At 37.4% G+C, this 19,146-nt stretch overlaps 1 protein-coding gene across 1 annotated transcript in view; it reads left to right on the top strand.

Moving 5' to 3' along the window:
- Positions 1–4,945: 4,945 nt before the first annotated feature.
- TYR (tyrosinase) overlaps positions 4,946–19,146 on the top strand; it is a 106,819-nt gene continuing 92,618 nt past the window's right edge. Inside the window, exons 1-2 of the mRNA XM_034665602.1 lie at positions 4,946–5,764; positions 14,078–14,294. Coding sequence (XP_034521493.1) covers positions 4,946–5,764; positions 14,078–14,294 — 1,036 coding nt within the window. The remainder of the gene's footprint in view (positions 5,765–14,077; positions 14,295–19,146) is intronic.

Here is a 19,146-nt window from a genome sequence, read left to right as displayed (position 1 = left end):
AGACAGACAGGCAGACAGAGAGAAAGAACACGAGCAGTGGGGAGGGGCAGAGGAAGAAGCAGATTCCCCACTGAGCAGGGAGCCCAATGCGGCACTCGATCCCAGGACTTTGGGATCATGACCTGAGCCAAGGGCAGACGCCGAACCAACTGAGCCACCCAGGTGCCCAAGAAACATAGATTTTTAAAAACAAGAAATATATTAGCCAAAAGCAATATATAGTCCTTGTTTGGATCTTCAAAAAAATATGTTTAAGATAATTAAAGTAGATTGAGCATAGACATGAAATCAGATGATATTAAGGAATTATTGTTCTGTATTTTTGTCTGAGGTATTATACTGGTATTGTAGTTACATTTTTAAATCCTTAACTGTTACCTGTGTATACTGAGACATTATAGAGAAGATACGTTATCTGACATTTATTTTAAAATACTAAAGAAGTTTTTTTCTTTTTATGTTGGTGGGACAGAAGAAACAATGCCTACAGAAAGGCGATGGTGGTTCAAGTGTGATGATGGGTACATGCTATTTAATTAAATTATTTTTTTCTGGTTTGAGTATATTTAACTATTTCCATAGTAAAATTTATTTTTTATTTTTTTTTAAAGATTTTATTTATTCGACAGAGAGAGAGACAGCCAGCGAGAGAGGGAACACAAGCAGGGGGAGTGGGAGAGGAAGAAGCAGACTCATAGCGGAGGAGCCTGATGTGGGGCTCGATCCCACAACGAAGGGATCATGCCCTGAGCCGAAGGCAGACGCTTAACAACTGCGTCACCCAGGCGCCCCCATAGTAAAATTTATTTTTAAAATGGTAAATATTCAAATTGGGCTAATTATGTTACTTATACTCAATAAATGGTAGCTAGTATTAAAACTGAGATAAGGAAGGCAAAAAATGAAGCTGGGGAAGAAGGTTCAAACTCTCATTAAATGAGTGAAGACAAATGATCAGAGTAAGGGAAAAGAGCAAAGTTGACTGGCCAAAACCAACGAGTGGGTGAATGATCAATGCAAACACCAGAAACCAGAGGACAATTGTTTACGGCTATACTAGACCTTAAAATCTCAAATTCAACATGTCTAAAATTGAACCCATACTCAATTTCCACAAACATTTTACCTTCAATCTTCTCTCATTTTAGTTAATGACAGAAGCTAGAAACCTAGAAGTCAACCCGAAATCTCTTTCCTCTTCACCTCTCACTCCTTTTGAATTCATCATCCCTTTATCTCTCGAATCCATTCACGTCTGTCCCTCTCGGGGATCATCACTCTGGTTTCAAGCCAAATTTCTTGCCGAATTTCTCCAATAATCTCTAACAGTGATTTCTGGATTTACTCTTGCTCCCATCCCCATGTCTGTTGTCATCTCAGCAGCTTGAGTGAAATGTTTGCAATTCACATGTGAGAATATCACAACTCTGCTCCAAACCTGTCATGGACTGATTTCATCCATACATACACCTCTATACTTAAATCAAGTCTCCATAGACTTTGGGGTTTTAGCCACTCTAAATGTCTTTAGGATTTGTGAATGTGCTATGCTCCTTCCACTTTGGAGCCTTTGCCTGTAATATTCCCTCTGCCTGGGATGCACTCACATACACTCTTGTCCTTTTCACCAAACAAACTTCTAATCTTCCAGATGTCACTTGGAATGTAACTTCTTCCAGAAAACCTCCCTTGACTATGCTTCATGACTAGTTAGGTCCCCCTTCCATTTTCCCTAGTAGCTCTTTTTTTTTTTCTTTTACAGCAGCTTTAAAAGTCATTTAGCCAGGAAAAAATTTAAAATACACACTTATAAATGTTATTTAATATTTAAAATTAGCATAATCTCCTCCAGTCCCTGAGAGACTGTGGACTCTGGGAAACAAATTGAGGGCTTCAGAGGAGAAAGGGGTGGGAGACTGGGATAGGCCAGTGATGGGTATTAAGGAGGGCATATATTGCATGGTGCACTGGGTGTTATATGCAAATAATGAATCATGGAACATTGCATCAAAAACTGAGGATGTACTGTATGGTGACTAATATAACAAAATACAAATAAAATTTAAAAAATTTAAATTTTTAAATTTAATTTAAATTTAAAATTATTTTTTATTTTTTTATTTTTTCCATTCATATAAAAATTTTCAGTATTTTATTTTTTCATTTTTAAGATATAATTGACATCTAACATTGTATAGGTTTAAAGTATACTATACAGTGATTTGATATCTGTATACATCAAATATATAGTGAAATGATTACCACAATAAGGATAGCTAACACATCCATCAACTCACAGAGTTACAATTCTTTTGTTTGTTAGTTTGGTGGTATGAACTTTTAAGGCCTACTCTCTCAGCACCTTTTTTTTTTATAATAATTTTTTATTATGTTATGTTAGTCACCATACAGAATATCCTTAGTTTTTGATGTAATGTTCCATAATTCACTATTTGCGTATAACACTCGGTGCACATTTTAATAGACTATATATTTTATGAGGGTGGAAACCTTTCTGTTGTGTTTACCATAGCATCCCTATCTCTTTGCATATGCCTGGTAATTGATAGTCAATAAATATTTGCAGGGTATTTACTGAGCCCTAACTCTAGCTAATAGAGTATTATATTAACTTAGGTGTTAACTTATACAGTAATCTCCTAGAATGGGACTCTCTCAAATTCTATAAACTAGAGACACCTAGAGAACGTACATCTGGAGTTCAGGGAAGAGCCAGTTTAAATGGGGTTTGATATGTAGGAAGTTTGTTTCGACAATAAGACTGTTATACATGTGGGCCAAGTAGATAGTGTTTCTATACTTGAGAGTAATAAAGAGGTCTGTCAAGTTAAATAAATCACTTTTGTGAAGGAAATTAAGAGGACAAAGTACATTTTTGACATTCATCTAAGCATGGTTGGAGGCTATAAAAAAACAGACCTGGGAGAATAGACACAGAAGCCCAGCGGCCTGATGAAGGCTTTATAAGTTATTTACTGGGAAGCCTGATAGGGGGGCAAGTGTAAAGGAAAATTCTTAATTAAATTGAACGTTAGAAGTTGAATTCTGTCTGCAAGTAGATAGAACAGAATTACAAAAGGCCACGTGTGGTTATAAGTAATACAGAACCAAGACTCCCCGGGGGCAAGAAGCCCTGTGTTAATCTCTCTGTGGCTCTGAAAGGAGGAAGAAAAAAGATTAAGCCTCCTTGTGGCAATCATGTGATGACTTCCTGATCCCAGCCAGAGGCAGCATTTCCATGGAAACCTCTCTTCCTCTTCACCCACACACTGCTCCTTCCACCTAAAAACGCTGCTTTTGAGTCCCAAGAGAGGGGTATGGAGGCACCTTAATGTTTTTTTTCTGAATAATGAGACAAACTCCAGCAGAAAGAAGAAGAAAGCAGAGATGGACACTGCTACTCACATGGAAAGTGATGGTCTTCCCCAGAATCCCACAGCTCACAGCTCAGGGACCAGGCGCTGCGGCCTTCCTCGGAGCTTTCCCTTGTGCACAATTGTTCTGTATGTGTAGGAGGACCACCCAGCTTCCAGTTTGGAACAGGATAAAGAAGGAAATCTTGCAGGGACAACTGTGGTTTGACTATTCTCATCCTCTAATCTTTCACCTCACCTTAGTTTAAGCCACTTAGTTTTTAGGCCCCTTCGTGGACTGTTCCTGGGTTTCATTTCCGCTACTGTGGGGAGCCTACCTGAACCCAGTTCTCCAGCTTTGCCTCTGTGGTTTCCAACCCTGCCTGAAGGATTATCTCCAGTTTATTTGTCTTTCCAACTTATGCCCACCATTAAGGTTTTATTCAAGGGGCATTCTTTTAGTAAAATTTAAATATTATTATCCAAAACTATGCAATCCTTTTCGGTATCTTCAGTTCACAAAGATGTCCCCTCCATTAAAAGTCTGATGTACATAATATCTATACTGCTTATTTGAAAACTAGCATAAGTGGAACAATTAAATTTTTATCCATGTGTTTCAATTTATCTAGCTCACTATACACAGAGAAAGAATTCCTGAATGTATACGACCAATAAATATTTGCTGAATAAACATATTTATCCTATTTATTCACACCCTAAATTGAGAATTCTTTTACAAGACCCTATGGTTGTCAAAATTTCAAAACAATTTCTGATTTCTAGAACTTATGGGTGAAACAGGGTGGATACAGCATTTAAATAAAAGAGTTTCCTTTGGAATATTAGCTAGTAGAAGTCTCCACATTAAAGCAGAGCACCCACCTATCCCACCCATAGGAATAGTCAGAAAATAAATGGTTATATTGCTAGCAACTAGCCAACTGCACCAGGATAATCAGGGAGACATAGAGGAAAGATTTTTTTTTCTTCAGATACTTTGTATGAAATAAATAAATATATGCAATATAACCAAAGATCAGATATAATCTCTAGGCTCTGAAAAGCATCTCTTTCTGCAAAACTGAGTTCTGTAAATTCTGTGGCCTACTTACAGTCTCTGAGAAACAACTACTTTGCACCCATAATCTCTAACATTGCCTAAACTTTCTTAATAAGAGAAGCTCTATTCCTGACACCACCTCTTATTTTCCAATTCAAATCATCATTAATCTCCTAGTCAACTAACTAGATTTCCTTAGATCAGGCATTATTATTATTATTATTATTGTTATTATTATTACCATGTGAATTAAATTATTAATGTTGAATAGTGTTTCTCACTTTAACATAGGCCTGTCCCACTTGTGGGATTCGTGCCAACCCCAAAGAAAAGTTAGTCATGTGGTTTACAGAAGATGAAAGCTTAAGATGAAGCCCGAGAGTGTTTGATGCTGGAGGTGGGACTGGTATTATATAGGTCTTAGCCAAAACATGTGATAGTCACTCTGAAAGAGAAGTGCGTAACTCAACCGACCGGCTCAAGCAGATCTGTGAGGACTAGAGGAAGAATGCTCCTGACTGCTCTGTGCTGCCTGCTGTGGAGTTTCCGGACCTCCACTGGCCATTTCCCTCGAGACTGTGCCTCTTCCAAGAGCCTGATAGAGAAGGAATGCTGCCCACCATGGAGGGGTGACGGGAGTCCCTGTGGCCAGCTTTCGGGTAGGGGTGTCTGTCAGGACATCGTTCTGTCCAATGCCCCCCTCGGGCCTCAATTCCCCTTCACAGGGGTGGATGACAGGGAATCTTGGCCCTCAGTCTTTTACAATAGGACCTGCCAGTGCTTTGGCAACTTCATGGGATTCAACTGTGGAAATTGCAAGTTTGGCTTTTGGGGACCAAACTGCACAGAGAAGCGACTTCTGGTGAGAAAAAACATCTTTGATCTGAGTGTCCCAGAGAAGAACAAATTTCTTGCCTACCTTACTTTAGCGAAGCATACCATCAGCCCAGACTATGTCATCCCCACAGGCACCTATGGCCAAATGAATAATGGATCAACACCCATGTTTAATGACATCAACATTTATGACCTCTTTGTCTGGATGCATTATTATGTGTCAAGGGACACACTGCTCGGAGGGTCTCAAATCTGGAGAGACATTGATTTTGCTCATGAAGCCCCTGGTTTCCTGCCTTGGCACAGACTCTTCTTGTTGCTGTGGGAACAAGAAATCCAGAAGCTGACTGGGGATGAGAACTTCACTATTCCATACTGGGATTGGCGAGATGCTAAAAGCTGTGACATTTGCACAGATGAGTACATGGGAGGGCGCAACCCAGCAAACCCTAACTTACTCAGCCCAGCATCCTTCTTCTCCTCTTGGCAGGTAAGGCATCCTGGACATCCAATATCAGAGCATAAAAGAACCTTAGCAATTGCTTCTTCAGGCAGGTCTTCATATACCTCCCAAAGCATCTCTCCTGCCAAGAGTAGAAAAGATCCCCTATTAAAAGTTCTCAGCGCAGCTTGTATTTTTCCTTTATAGCATGCTTCACAATTGTGATTACATAGGTATTTGTGTGTTTATTTGTCTAATATCCTCTACCAGTTTCTTAAACTCTAATAAAGAGTATTTGGTTCATCACCGCACTCTCGGCACCTAGGATGATGCCTGGCAAGTGGTAAGGTCTCATTATTTGTTGAATGAATGGATGGATGAATATTTAGATGATTAAGTTAATGATCTAGGTCAGTGCTTCTGAAATTTTCTTCACAATAAAATTCATACAGTGTAAAAATTATAAATCTCTGGTTCTAAACCTTAGACCCATTGATCAGAACTTCAGCCGGAGTCCTTAGGAAGGCATCATTTACTAAATGTCTATGGTAATTATTATCATCAGGGAAATTTGAGGAATATTATTTAGATTAAATCTTTTTTAAAAAAAAATATGTGTGAGGATCCTGAAGCCCAAATAGGTAAATAATGAAAACAACTCATTTACATTAAGCATTTAGCATGTGTGAAGCCCTGTTGCAAGTGTTTCTGTGTGGTAACTCAGTTAATACTTTTACTATCTCTTCCCCATGCTAAGGTTTAAAACACTGAGCTATCAAGGAAACCTGTACAAGATCACAGGATCACTAGGAACTAATAGAGACAGGTCAGGGTTGGCTGCCTGACCACCTATACTATCCCCAAGGACATGACTGCTCTGTCTTTAGCCAAAGGATCTGGCTTACTCTGTCTCATCTTTTTCCATTAGGCTGCAGAAGAAATTAGCTTTTATTCCTAAATATGTGCAAATTTTAGAGGTACATGATAAGGGATTGCAATTCTGAAATTTAATTTCAATTTCTCCTATGCTGAATTTTTCACTCTGGATTAGGGGCAAAATGTGACCAAAGAAATATGCTTTTAATTATTTATCATTTTAAAACCATAAGGAGGAAGAAATGTTTTTCTGTCTGTATTCCAGACATTTCTAATACAGCACTTTTGACTAGCAGTGCTTTATGGAACTAAGCCCAATGTTTAAATGAGATGGGAAGAATCTGGCATCCGCATCTTGTGCTCTGCAGATTTGAAATGTGAAGGGCTTCCTACCCTCCCCACTAAGTTCACATACCTTCCAAATAGAGCCTATCGAAGCTCACTGAAAAATGGTCATGATGTAATACCTGGTATCACTGATGTCAGCTATTTACCTAGAGGAATGAGTGCATTTATACAGGAAAGGCTGGAAAAGATGAGCTTGAAAAAAAAAAATCTATTTCAATAAGGCTTCAGACCTCCTACCTTAATCTATAAAGTGCAAAACTCTCATCTAGTTCTCCCATCCTCTGTTATGCTGAAAATACTGCTAAGCTAGGACAGGGATTTTTAGTCCATTATAATGCTTTCCTTAACTGTACAGCTTCACTTGACCCAGAAAGGCTGGTAGCTTACCTAAATTACCAAAAATGTTACAACATCCACATGGAAGCTTAATAGGCAGATACTAATTGATATTTAATTACATAAGATATATGGTAGTTGGTATTACTAGAATTATATGTAAATTTTTTTCCTAATCATTTATTGAGTGGAAAGTCCCTCCTCATCCCCTTTTTTTCTTTATGATTATTGCCAATTTCATTTCTAAATAAATCTTTTCGGGTCTAGTGGGTCAACACTGGACTGAAATTATGACATTAGTTTCCATATTATTCAATGATTAAGCTGCTGTAATTGGTGTTAAAAATCTAATTCAGAAATAGAGTGAACAAAGACCATTGAAGAAAAAGAAGCAAATGATAGTTTAAATAAAAAAGGGGAATAAAAGAGAATTTGTGTCTGCTTACTGTGAGTGGTGTCCCTGTGTGAAGTGACAGTTGCTGTTTCCATTCCTGGTTACTGTCCTTTAAAAATGAAGATCAGTTGTTTATATCCATTTAATTCAGTAGTTCTTAGTATCTAAACCACTTAGGGAGCTTAAAGAAAATTGCATGGATCCACCCACCTAATTCCTGCTGGAAAATCCTCTTCAGGTGGTCCACTGGGAAGTCCAGGCATCTGCATCTTTAAACATTTTTAGAAAGATTTATTTATTTATTTTTGGGGGGAGGGGCAGAGGGAGCTAGACCAAGAGAATCCTCAAGCAGACTCCCCAGTGAGCAGGAGCCCCACCTGGGACTCAATCCTACAACCCCGAGATCACAGCGCTAGACAAAACCAAGAGTCCAGTGCCCAACTGACTGAGCCATCCAGGCACCCCAAGGCTCTACATTTTTAAAACTTTCTCTTGTGGGACGCCTGCGTGGCTCTTGTGGGGCACCTGGTGGCACAGTTGGTTAAGTGTCTGACTCTTGGTTTCGGATCAGGTCATGAGATCCAGGCCCAGGTCAGGCTCCATGCTCAGCATGGAGTCTACTTGAGATTCTCTCTCCCTCTCCCTCGGCCCCTCCTGCTTGTGCTCTCTCTCTCTGTCTCTCTAAAATAAATGTAAAAAATCTTCAAAAATAAAAAAATAAACCTTTTCCTGTGATTCTAATGTGCAGCCATCATTGAGAATCACCAATTTAATGAATCTGGAAATTGTTTTGGCATCTATTTCACTTTACAAACTCAGGTTCTGTAATAAACACACCACTAGTTGAAATGTTTTCACCTGAATTGTACACTCAAATCGAGAAGTGAGCTGCTCTGTGTGAAGTGAGAATCAAATAGCTTCTGGACTCAGTGAACTGGTGGAGGCCTTTGAAATTAGCTAAACTGCTAGTCCTTTTAAGGCCAAGCCTCCATTTCTTCCTCAATTTCAGATATGTTTTACAACACAAAAACAGAGGTTTTAGAAATTCGTAGCATTTATTAACTGTGAGCTAAGAGACACTCAATGGTTTGTGGCGTAATACCCTTATTTTATAAAAGAAGATAGAGGCCCCAGAAAGGTATAATTTGTCCAAGGTCACACAGATGAGGACTGAAACCCAGTGCCTCTGACTCCAGTGCTGTTTCTGTATTAATAAGGAGCCATTTAGGCTCAGAAGAGATCAATTAAGTCACTAATTTATGAATATAAAATTTGACTTGTAGCCACTTGGACTCCCTCAAAATTCAATGGCACAGACAACTGGGACAAATATTCTGATGTAGTCCTTTTCATTTATGTTATACTGAAAATATCCTATTAGACTCTTACTGATCCACATCCTTTTCTCAGGTAGAATTGACCCTCACCCCTTTGAGCGATCATTACACTTTGTACAGATTTATATGATAGCAGCAATAACTCTTCAGTACATGTCATTGTTTTCAAACCTGCCTTTGTTTATCAGACTGTCAGCTGCTCCAAAGAAGAGACCATTTCTAATTTATTTTTGTATCCACAGAGCCCAGAACCATGATATATGGATAGAATGGGCTTTATAAATGTGTGCTGAATTGAACAAAATTAAAAATCATAGAAATGTTAGCTTTATTAATAACATACGTTAAAAATTAAACTCTGCATGCCTGGATTTCTAGAACCTTAGACCATACTTCTTTATAGCCCTGGATCCCCAAGGCCAAGGACACAACAATGCAAAGTAAGCAGCGACTAACTGAACATGTAGAATAAAACATTTTATGTAGGTCTCTCTGGGCTTCTATATGTGTGTGTATGCATGCAAATATATATATATATATATACACAATAGAGAAAATCAAGCAAGTTACAACATATCTGAGTGTTATTTAAGTGAGATTAACATTATTTACTGATAGGGTTTTCTATTAAATAAAATAATATATAAATCAGTGTTAGTATGTTTAGAAAACAATTTTTCTCATTTTCAGAATCCATGTCTTTTTCGTATATGTTTTTTCATTTCTTTCTTTAATGCCTTGAGTTTTTAATGTAGAAACATGCTTGTCATCAGTTAAAACAGTCCAATATTTTTGGCGATGGGGGTCCTTAATAACATTAAAGTACAAATACCTGTGCTCAACACAATTAGATCCAATGTTATGCAAGCAGCAGATAGACCTGCTGTAAAAAGGAAAGGTAGATCGGGGTAGCTGTCATGATGGATCAAAATATAGAGAAATAAACATTCCTAGATGATAGACATGAGTGAAATGTGGCCAGGGAATTCACTCTTCAGGTGAAAAGCACATCACATGGAAGCAAACAGTGGGAAGAAAAAAGAAAAAAGTCACATTTTAGCAGAGAGTCATGGGTTTTAGGTAACCATGGCAACAGCTCAGTGAAATAACAGCTTCTCTTTTTTCTTTATGGAAAAGATTCTGTGGAATGTCATATGGTTTACTTCCCCCCACCCAGATAAATCTCTAATGCCCTAATAGAATCTTTGCTCCTGACAGCTTTTAATAACTGATAGTTTGTTGCTATGTACTTAAGTCTAAGAGAGCACTATCTAGGTTCACCTCCATTAATATGTCTGTTTCTTCTTTCTATCTCTCTTTTTTCATTTGACTCGGGACACTTGATTTTTTCCCCCAATATATGTTATATATCACCTGTGTTGAAATAGAAAAAGAACTTCCTCATCAGAAGACCTCTGCCACTTACCAGATGATATTGAACAAGTTATTTAAAGTCTTTGACCTTTGGTTTATCTCAACAGAAAAAAATGGGGTGCAACTATTATATATGTTTATTTTCTGTGTTAAGGAAAGCACTAAATGCAATGGAAAACAAAATAATGTAGTGGTATAATCTTTTGAGTCACAGAAACATGAGTTTCAGTGAACTTTTGTAACTTACTTTGCTGCAAGATACTAGACAAGTTACTTATTCTGGGATATTTTTTCTTTAAAATTAGAATAATATATCTTAAAGAATTATTGTGGAGGGATTCAATGGAATCTGTTAATGTAAAAGAACTGGTTTAGTAACTGACATATTCTTTGAGGTCCATGTGTGGAAATCATTATTATATCTTTATATGATATATCAATGTTCATTATTACAATAATTAATATTCAACCAGTGTTAAAGAGCCAGAGTTAAAAACAATTTGGTGGCCTGCCCAATGGTCTTGTAGTCAATAATAGTATAATAGCTGTCATTATTAAAAAAAAAAAAGATGTATTTATTTAGAGAGAGAGTGCACAAGAGAGGGGAGGAAGGGTAGAAGGAGAGGAGAGATTCGCAAGCAGACTCCCTCCTGAGTGCAGAGCCTGACATGGGGAGCTCAATCCCAAGACCATGAGATCATAACCTGAGCCGAAATCAAAAGTCAGACACTCAACCAACTGAGCCACCCAGGCGCCCCAATAGGGATCATTATTAAACCCTTTATACCTGAAACTATATACTAAGTGCTTTGCATATGTTAAATTATTTGATCCTTCATTAAAAGTTATTTCAATCCCCATGTATTATAAGATGAAAAACCTTAATACTCATAGAGCTTAAGTTATTTGCCCAAGGTCATGTAGCTAATAATAGTCTGTACTAGTAATCATGTCTGACTGTAATCTCCATGATACTAACCACTGTGCTAACCATTTCTCCTTCCTGCCTCTCCTTCTGTATCAAATACAAACATGATGACTTGAAACTAAGTTTTTCTAATTATTTCTGGAACCAGGGTAGATTTCCTCCTTGTTACTAATACATCCAATCATCTGAAAACTTAGTCACCTGGCTCTTGGCATTTCAGCAAAAATAGTTCCATTCAAACCTCTGCAAACAAGTCTGCTGTAGGAATTTTTGAGACAGTAGGACTTTTGAAAATGTCCTGAGATGGTTTAGTATTCCAACAGGGGTGAAAATAATTTCGTTTATGTACCTGACATGATGTCTAGTTAATTGACATAATAAAGGAATTCAATATATTATATTGAATGCAAAAGCTAAGTTAGCTTTATTCAACCATTCCTAAACCATTTACAGGCAGTAATAAATGTTGTGGATATATTCATTTGGAATTAGCACTGTGTATTAATGTTCTAGCTCTAGCTCTAAGCATCATATGACCTTAGACGAATCACCCAACAGATCTATTTCTCAATTATGCGTGGATAAAAGGATTGAGGAATGTAGTGAAGTGTGAAAAAACCTGTAAACTGACATTTGCTGGGCAAAAAACCATGCTTTTTTCTGTTACTATTTTATTTTATTATTAATATAGTAAATGTGAATTACACATTACTGTGTCACGTAATAGTATATTTTTATTATACCCTATTATATTTAATACAATTTCATATTATAGTTGAGAAAATTGAGACTTAGCAAGTCTAAATAACGTGCTCACTGATACATTGCCAGTAAGTAACAGAGCCGGAACTGACGCCCACATCTACCGGAATTTGCCATCCAGTTCTTTTCCAACACACAACCCTTCAATTCATAAGCGATATCTTAGTGACCCAAAATTAAAAGCTTCTCTAAGTGTCTCTCGTTGAACACAGTAGCAGCCATTCCTGGGACGAACGGCTCATTCAGTTCCATCTCATGATAATTGAATTTGCTTTTACATTTCTCTAGAGTGCAAACTCACTGGAGCAGGAGACTAAGATTGTCTCGATTATTTTTAACTGTGGTGCAAACAAATGACCAGAAAGGCTTTTCACTTTTAAAATATTGTTCCATGTGCCTTGCCTGTTGTCCATAAAAGTATTCATCATAACCAGGGTTTTAGATGATACTAGCCTTTTGTATTCTCCCCTAGTCAGGCTGTGCTTCCTCGTCATTAAAACAGGGAAAAAAATCATATAAACCTACAAGGTGGTTGTGTGAAGTTTTAAAAATGTACACAGTGATGCCTTCCTCATGTGTTTAACAAAAATGATATATATATATATTTTCAAAAATATCTTCTAGAGCAGAGTTTGGTACCGATTACAGGACGAGTTAAAAAGGTTGTTGAACACATGTTTGTAGTTGAAGATTCATTGGTTCATCCATTGATTTGTTTATTCATCATCAAATATTGATTGAGCCTCTGTTCTAGATCCTATGCATAGATGAATTAATTTAAATAGCACCGAGACCAAAAAGTAAAGATAAATCTGCCTATTAAATTGTGGTGTGATATTTTTAATCGTTTACAATTTTTATTTTATATTTATACTGAAAGAGCTCCTTTTGACTTCTTTAGTGAGATATTTTTGTCATAGTTTATTCTCCTGCCGACTTATAAATGAAACTATAAGCAAAATAATTCAGTGAAGAATTCCTGAAAATTCTTCATATTTAGAGTCAGATCCTTTTGAATTACTTTCAAAGTCAGAGTTAACAGTGTCTGTTTTTTTCTAAAATACTGCCTTATTCTTGAAGACGAGGTCAGATGTCAGATCCATGGCAAGGAGTGAGAAAGCTTAGGTATGAACAAAGTCGTGGCAGGGAGAAACACGAATAATGCTCAGAGAAGGGTAGCCAACCTGACTTTAGCAGTCAGATCACATCATCTGTAGGCAAATTGAAGAGTGGTTCCCAGACTCAAGCTGTATTCTGGAGGTACAATTGACAAGACTGGCTAATGATTTCAATCGTTAGCAAAAGACCTAAGAGAATAAAATACAAATGAAAACTCACCAGTTTCTGGCTTAAAAAGGATGACTCACGGGTTTGAGCTGCAAGACGGTTGATGTGATAGGAAATATGGGGAGAAGAGCAGAGTTTGGGGAGTTTAAATGTGACATGTGAGATGCATGGGAGATAAGACTGAAATAGGAAGTCAGGGATGGATATAAAGGTTTAAAATTCAGAGAAGTGGTTTTGAACTAGAGATAAGAATTAGGGAGTTCTCACCAGGTAGTTGGCATGAAAGCTTTGAAACTTGTAAAAGCCAAAAGAGAAGATATAGAAAGAGAGAAAACAAGAGATGGCACAGACGTAAACTCAGGACTAGGGCTAGCTAGCTTCGTGGGCATACAACCAGCGAAGTCACACAATGGATGTTTAACAGATGCTTGTCAGATTTATATTCTCATCAAATAAATACTTGACAAAATTATATGAAGTCGTTTTTATTATCCTCCTTTGATCATTGAGGCCTAGGGAATTTAACTCATTTTCTTAAGTAGATACAAGAAGAGAATTCTGTTCTAGATTTTAGATTTCACTCTTATTTTGCAACCCTCAGAAGGCTGCTTCCTTCAACAATTTCCTTTAAAATATGAAGCTCTTGGTGAATCTTCCCACCTTCTCCCTTTTGATGTTGAGGCCGCCACAACTCTTTTAACATAAAGGTTTTTGTGTAGATCATCTGCACCCGCCTGGAGGAGTACAACAGCCAGCAGGCTTTATGCGACGGAACTCCAGAGGGACCACTACTGCGAAATCCTGGAAACCATGACAAAGCCAGGACCCCGAGGCTCCCCTCCTCTGCTGATGTGGAATTCTGCCTAAATCTGACCCAGTATGAATCGGATTCCATGGATAAAGCTGCCAATTTCAGCTTTAGAAATACACTGGAAGGTAATTCCCTTTTTTCACTCATTTAAAATTTCCTGTTTTTCTGAACTGCTTGTGATCTCTTATCTAAAACTCCAGATATGTTAAGAATTCAGAATTTTCTAAGGACAAGTGGCATATATGCCTATGTGGCCAATAATCCTCACAGAACCTGAGCAGCACACCATCATCCAACACATACAACTCTTCAGCAAAAGGTATGAATACACCCCCCGTCACAACAAAGAAAGACGAATGGCAGTCTAATGGTGAATAAGGTCAGCTTTTTCCACTGATAGAGTAATGATGCTGAACAAAACATTTTCAGACCATTTAGTATTTTGGAATTATAGATAAAAGACTGTGGAACTATCATACTTTGCAAGTTTTAGTATTTTACCTAGTTTAAAATACTTTGGACCCTAAGCTCTGTGAGCCAAGTCCATTCTCTTACCTATAATAAGGATAAAATCTATATGTCAGGTTAAGTCTCCATCTCATTATTCCTCAAGATTTCTGTACTTTGTCAGAGATTCCTTCTCAGAGGTTCTTCTAGGCCCACTTTTCCTAAAAAGCTTTCAGTACTGCTTGCTCTGCCCTTTAGCACCTGTTGATTCTTCTCTGCTCAACACTGTCCTGGTCATGAAACTCACTTTTTTCACCTTAATAAGCATTATGGAAACAAACTACAAACAAAACAAACAAGCAAGCAAACATACAAACCAAGAACATTCACTCAAGTCACAGATTTAATAGGAAGTTTGTGAAGACAGGGGACTAACTTGTTGCAATGTCAACAATTCAATATTTAACACTGAACAGTCCACCTCCTACAAACCCCTTTGGCACCCTACTGTGTAGACAAAAGTTTCTCTCATTTCTTTCTTCTTCATTTTCTTGTTTTGCTTTCTTGTCATTGTGGTTGTTGTTTTATCCTCTCACTTCTGTTGCTCAACTATACAACTATGTCTCTTTCATATCCCTGGGTCCTTCTAACCATAACCTTCGGGCCTTGCTCTCCTCAAGAAGCAGTCTAAATATGGAGTATATCACCTATATCACCCTAATGAGGAATCCTGCTTCCAGCCATTAAAATAAAAATTGTGTTTATCTTCTGAAAGTAATATTAATGATTAACATTTTCCAGCTAATCACTGTGCCAAACACTATTTCTCTTAATTCTTACAACCATCCTCTGAAAAATATAGCACCATTATTTTGAGTTGAAAGAGAGGAAACAGCATTAGAGATATTATATAATTTGACTGTAAGCATTCATTCAGTCAGTGACAGAGCTAAATCTGTTCTGAGAATTGTCAAGTGTCAAAACCCAAGAGTCCTTTCCATTTTACTCAGACGACCCAGAGTGGGTTGAGAGTTTCTTGAGGGTGAACAATAAATATATCAAGCTGGACTTTCAATAATATAATATAAGAAGGCAATGCATGGTGTCAGGAATCTCAGAGCCTATATGCTGAGACAAAGGTACACACACAAGTTGGCAGTCACCATCTGGGAGGACTGGGTGTCCCACTGGACTATGCAGAGGTTAACAGCAAGACTCCAAATTCTGACTGAATGACACTGCAAATTTGGACCTCATCCTTAAGGAAACAGAAGAACTTTATAGGTTTTTCAGGCAGATTTTCTAGTAGTTAAAATGCATGAACTTTGTAACTAAGGAACATGGGTTGGTCACAGAAATAAGGTAGGGGAGCCACATTTTTCTGGGCCTGAAGTTAATAAAAGAAAGAGGCTCGAGCTGTGTCAGCTCAGCCAGTGGCTTCCAAAGAGATTTTAACGCACAGAGGTAAGTGGAGAATATTAGATATATCACAAATAATTTGCTGCTATTAATAAATTATGGCTGTGAATTATTGTCTTCTTTTTTCTTTATTATTCTTATTCACACATAGTTTCGTATGTTTTCTTGAGGAGGAGAAAAAAAGCATATAATAGCACATTATCTGGCACATGATAGGTATTCATTAAGTTTTTGACAACTGAATACATAAATAAAACCTAATGTACTTCAAATTACATCCGACCCACCACTTAGCTTATTTATCAATGTCGTATGTTGCCAATGTAGTGGTGGGAAAATCTTAGCAAACATTGATCTGAGCTATAAAAGGGCTTTCCCTGATCAATGGCACATTTTTTTACTCTTTTCTTTAAACTTTTATTAAGAAATAATTTTAAGCCTACAGAAAAATTACAATAAAATAGAAAAGACACACATACACCCAGATTCACTTACTGTTTACATTATATCTGGTGTGCTGTCTCTCTCTCCCAAACTGAACCACTTGAGGGTGAGTGGTATGGATTAGAACACTTTACCCCTGGATATGTCAGTGTACTTTTCCTTAGAGTAGGAATATTCTCTTACATAACCACAGACCAGTTATTAACTACAGTAAATTATATGTTGATATAAAGCTTTATTCTAATCTAATATTTACATTCTATTTTTTCAATAGACCTAATAATATCCTTATAGCATTTTTTTTCCTTCATAACAGGATCCAGACTAGGGCAGGTAACATTTGGTTGCCACGTATCTTTAGCCTTCTTTCATCTGAAATATTTTTACAGACACTTTTTTTTTCTTTAATGAGATTGACATTTTGGGACAATACAGTCCCTTCCACCATTTTTAAATAGAATATCCTTTTTTTGAGTTTGTCTGATATTTCCTCATAATTGGATGCAGGTAAGGCTTTCTGAGCCAGAATTCTATGTAGGTGGCTTTGTGTCTTTCTAAGAGTGTATCCCAATGTGAGGCACAGAACAACCATCTGTCTCACATTGATGATGTGAATTTGATCATCTGCTCCAGATGTAGTCCAATTTCCCCACTCCATAATTAATTATTTTCTCTCTTTCAAAGTAATAAATTTACTAAATGGAGACATTTCTTAATACTATGCAAATATTCTGCTTTCTCCTGCAGTTGCCATCCATTGGTGGTTACAAAATGATGTTTCCAACTTCAGCACTCCCTTTACATTTATTAGACAACACTCAGTATTCTACTGTTAGCAAGATCTCACCTGCCTACCTTCTTTCCTTCTTTTCTGCCTCCCTGTATTTATATATTTATCATCTTTCTTTCTTTCGTTCTTTCTTTCTTCTTAATAGTTTGCTGCTTTTTAAAAAGATTTTATTTATTCATTTAAGACAGAGAGATACAGAGAGAGAGAGAGAGCATGAGCAGGGGTGAGGCAGAGGGAGAGGGAGAAGCAGACTCCCCGCTGAACCAGGAGTCCGACATGGGGCTTGATCCCAGGACCTGGAGATCATGACCTGAGCTGAAGGCAGATGCTTAACCATCTGAGCCAACCAGGTACCCCTCTATTTATCTTTCTCTCAATCTATCTATGGTATCAAGTAAAGACTTTCAGCACTCAGGATTTTTTCAATGGTATATAATTCTTTAAGATGCATCATTATCTCAGTGCTTGGATGGTTCCAGATTCCATAAATGGGCACCACTTCAAGCTGGCTCTTATGTCTTTATTTCACTTCCCCATTAATTTTTTTTTTAGCATTGTCTTTCTTTCTAGTATAATAAAGTATTCTAGAGTCATCTTGTACCTGCAGTGCCTTGGGCCTGAATCAGTCATATTTCTTCAGAAACAATGGTTCCTTTCTGTGGGGAAGGATATTAGAAACAAAGATCTGGGAGCAAGTATTGCTCACTGGACACATTTTAAAACCAGGATAGGATGGGATGTGGGATGTCTTGGCCTACAAGGAGTGCTCAAGCAGGTATAGCTGTGAGGAACACAGAGTGGGAGAAGCAGGAGCAAAAGCAACTACTGCATTCTGCTCTCAGTAAACGCAGGTGGAATGGAATGGTCAGTTTTGATTGAACCTCACAGTTATTGCTGCCCTTGGATTCTCTCTAGCCTTATGAGAGGAGTGTAATGTACATCCCATTGAACACATTCTCACAGCCAGTCCTGGGATGGAGGAGCTGTTGTGTTTTCATCTGATGAAGTTATTTATGTAACCTCAGCTTTCCTCTTAGATTTAAATGCTGAAATAAATATTGAAAATGTACCACTTGTGAATTGTGTAAAAGAGACTCATGTTCTTCAATAAAGCAAAGAAAAAATAAGTATGCATTATAAAAGGTAGACTTCTGATTAGGCTAAATATTTGATGCCCATGCAGTGTGAGCTATTGGATTCGAAGAAGAATCTTCTCACATCCAAATCTCTGACTGCCCAGGGTGTCTTGTACCTCATAGTTTATAATCGTGTTAAGGCAAAATTAGCAGTGGCATGTGTGTTGGGGGCTGAGGGAGGAATGCCAGTTTAGTAAAGTGGTTCAAAGCAATCAAACTGACAGGAAGTTGATCCAAACTCCACCACTTTCTAGATATATCACATTGAATAAGTTTCTTCACTTCTGGGCCTTAGTTTCATCATCTTTAAAATGTAGAAAAGAATAATAATTATGGGGTTTGTGTAAAGGTTATATGATATAATACGTGTAAGGAACTTAAAACATTTCTTCAATAAATGACAGCCTTAATTATGTTAAACCAGGATTAGTTGTTGAAAACTCAGTTATCACTCATTAATTTCTCTGACAATTAGCTTAGAAACCAAGCACGGACTGACTCCTGAGAAAATAGGTCATGATGGGCAAGGTATAGTAGAAAAATGGGGAAGAGGAAGGATGGAAAAAAATTTCTTGAGAGAGACCCAGAGATAGATAGCATTTCTGGAGGCAAATACCTTTTCAAGTGGAGTTCCCAAAAACAAAGAGACAAGAGAAAAGACAGCTCCAAAAGGGAAAAAATTACAAGAACAAGGAACAATTCTAATTTAAAGTTATGTTCACAACCCTAAGCACAGTGCAA

The sequence above is a fragment of the Ailuropoda melanoleuca genome, chromosome 8, assembly GCF_002007445.2.
Source record: "Ailuropoda melanoleuca isolate Jingjing chromosome 8, ASM200744v2, whole genome shotgun sequence".
Lineage (NCBI taxonomy): Eukaryota > Metazoa > Chordata > Mammalia > Carnivora > Ursidae > Ailuropoda > Ailuropoda melanoleuca.
This window is presented reverse-complemented; position numbering and strand designations above follow the sequence as displayed.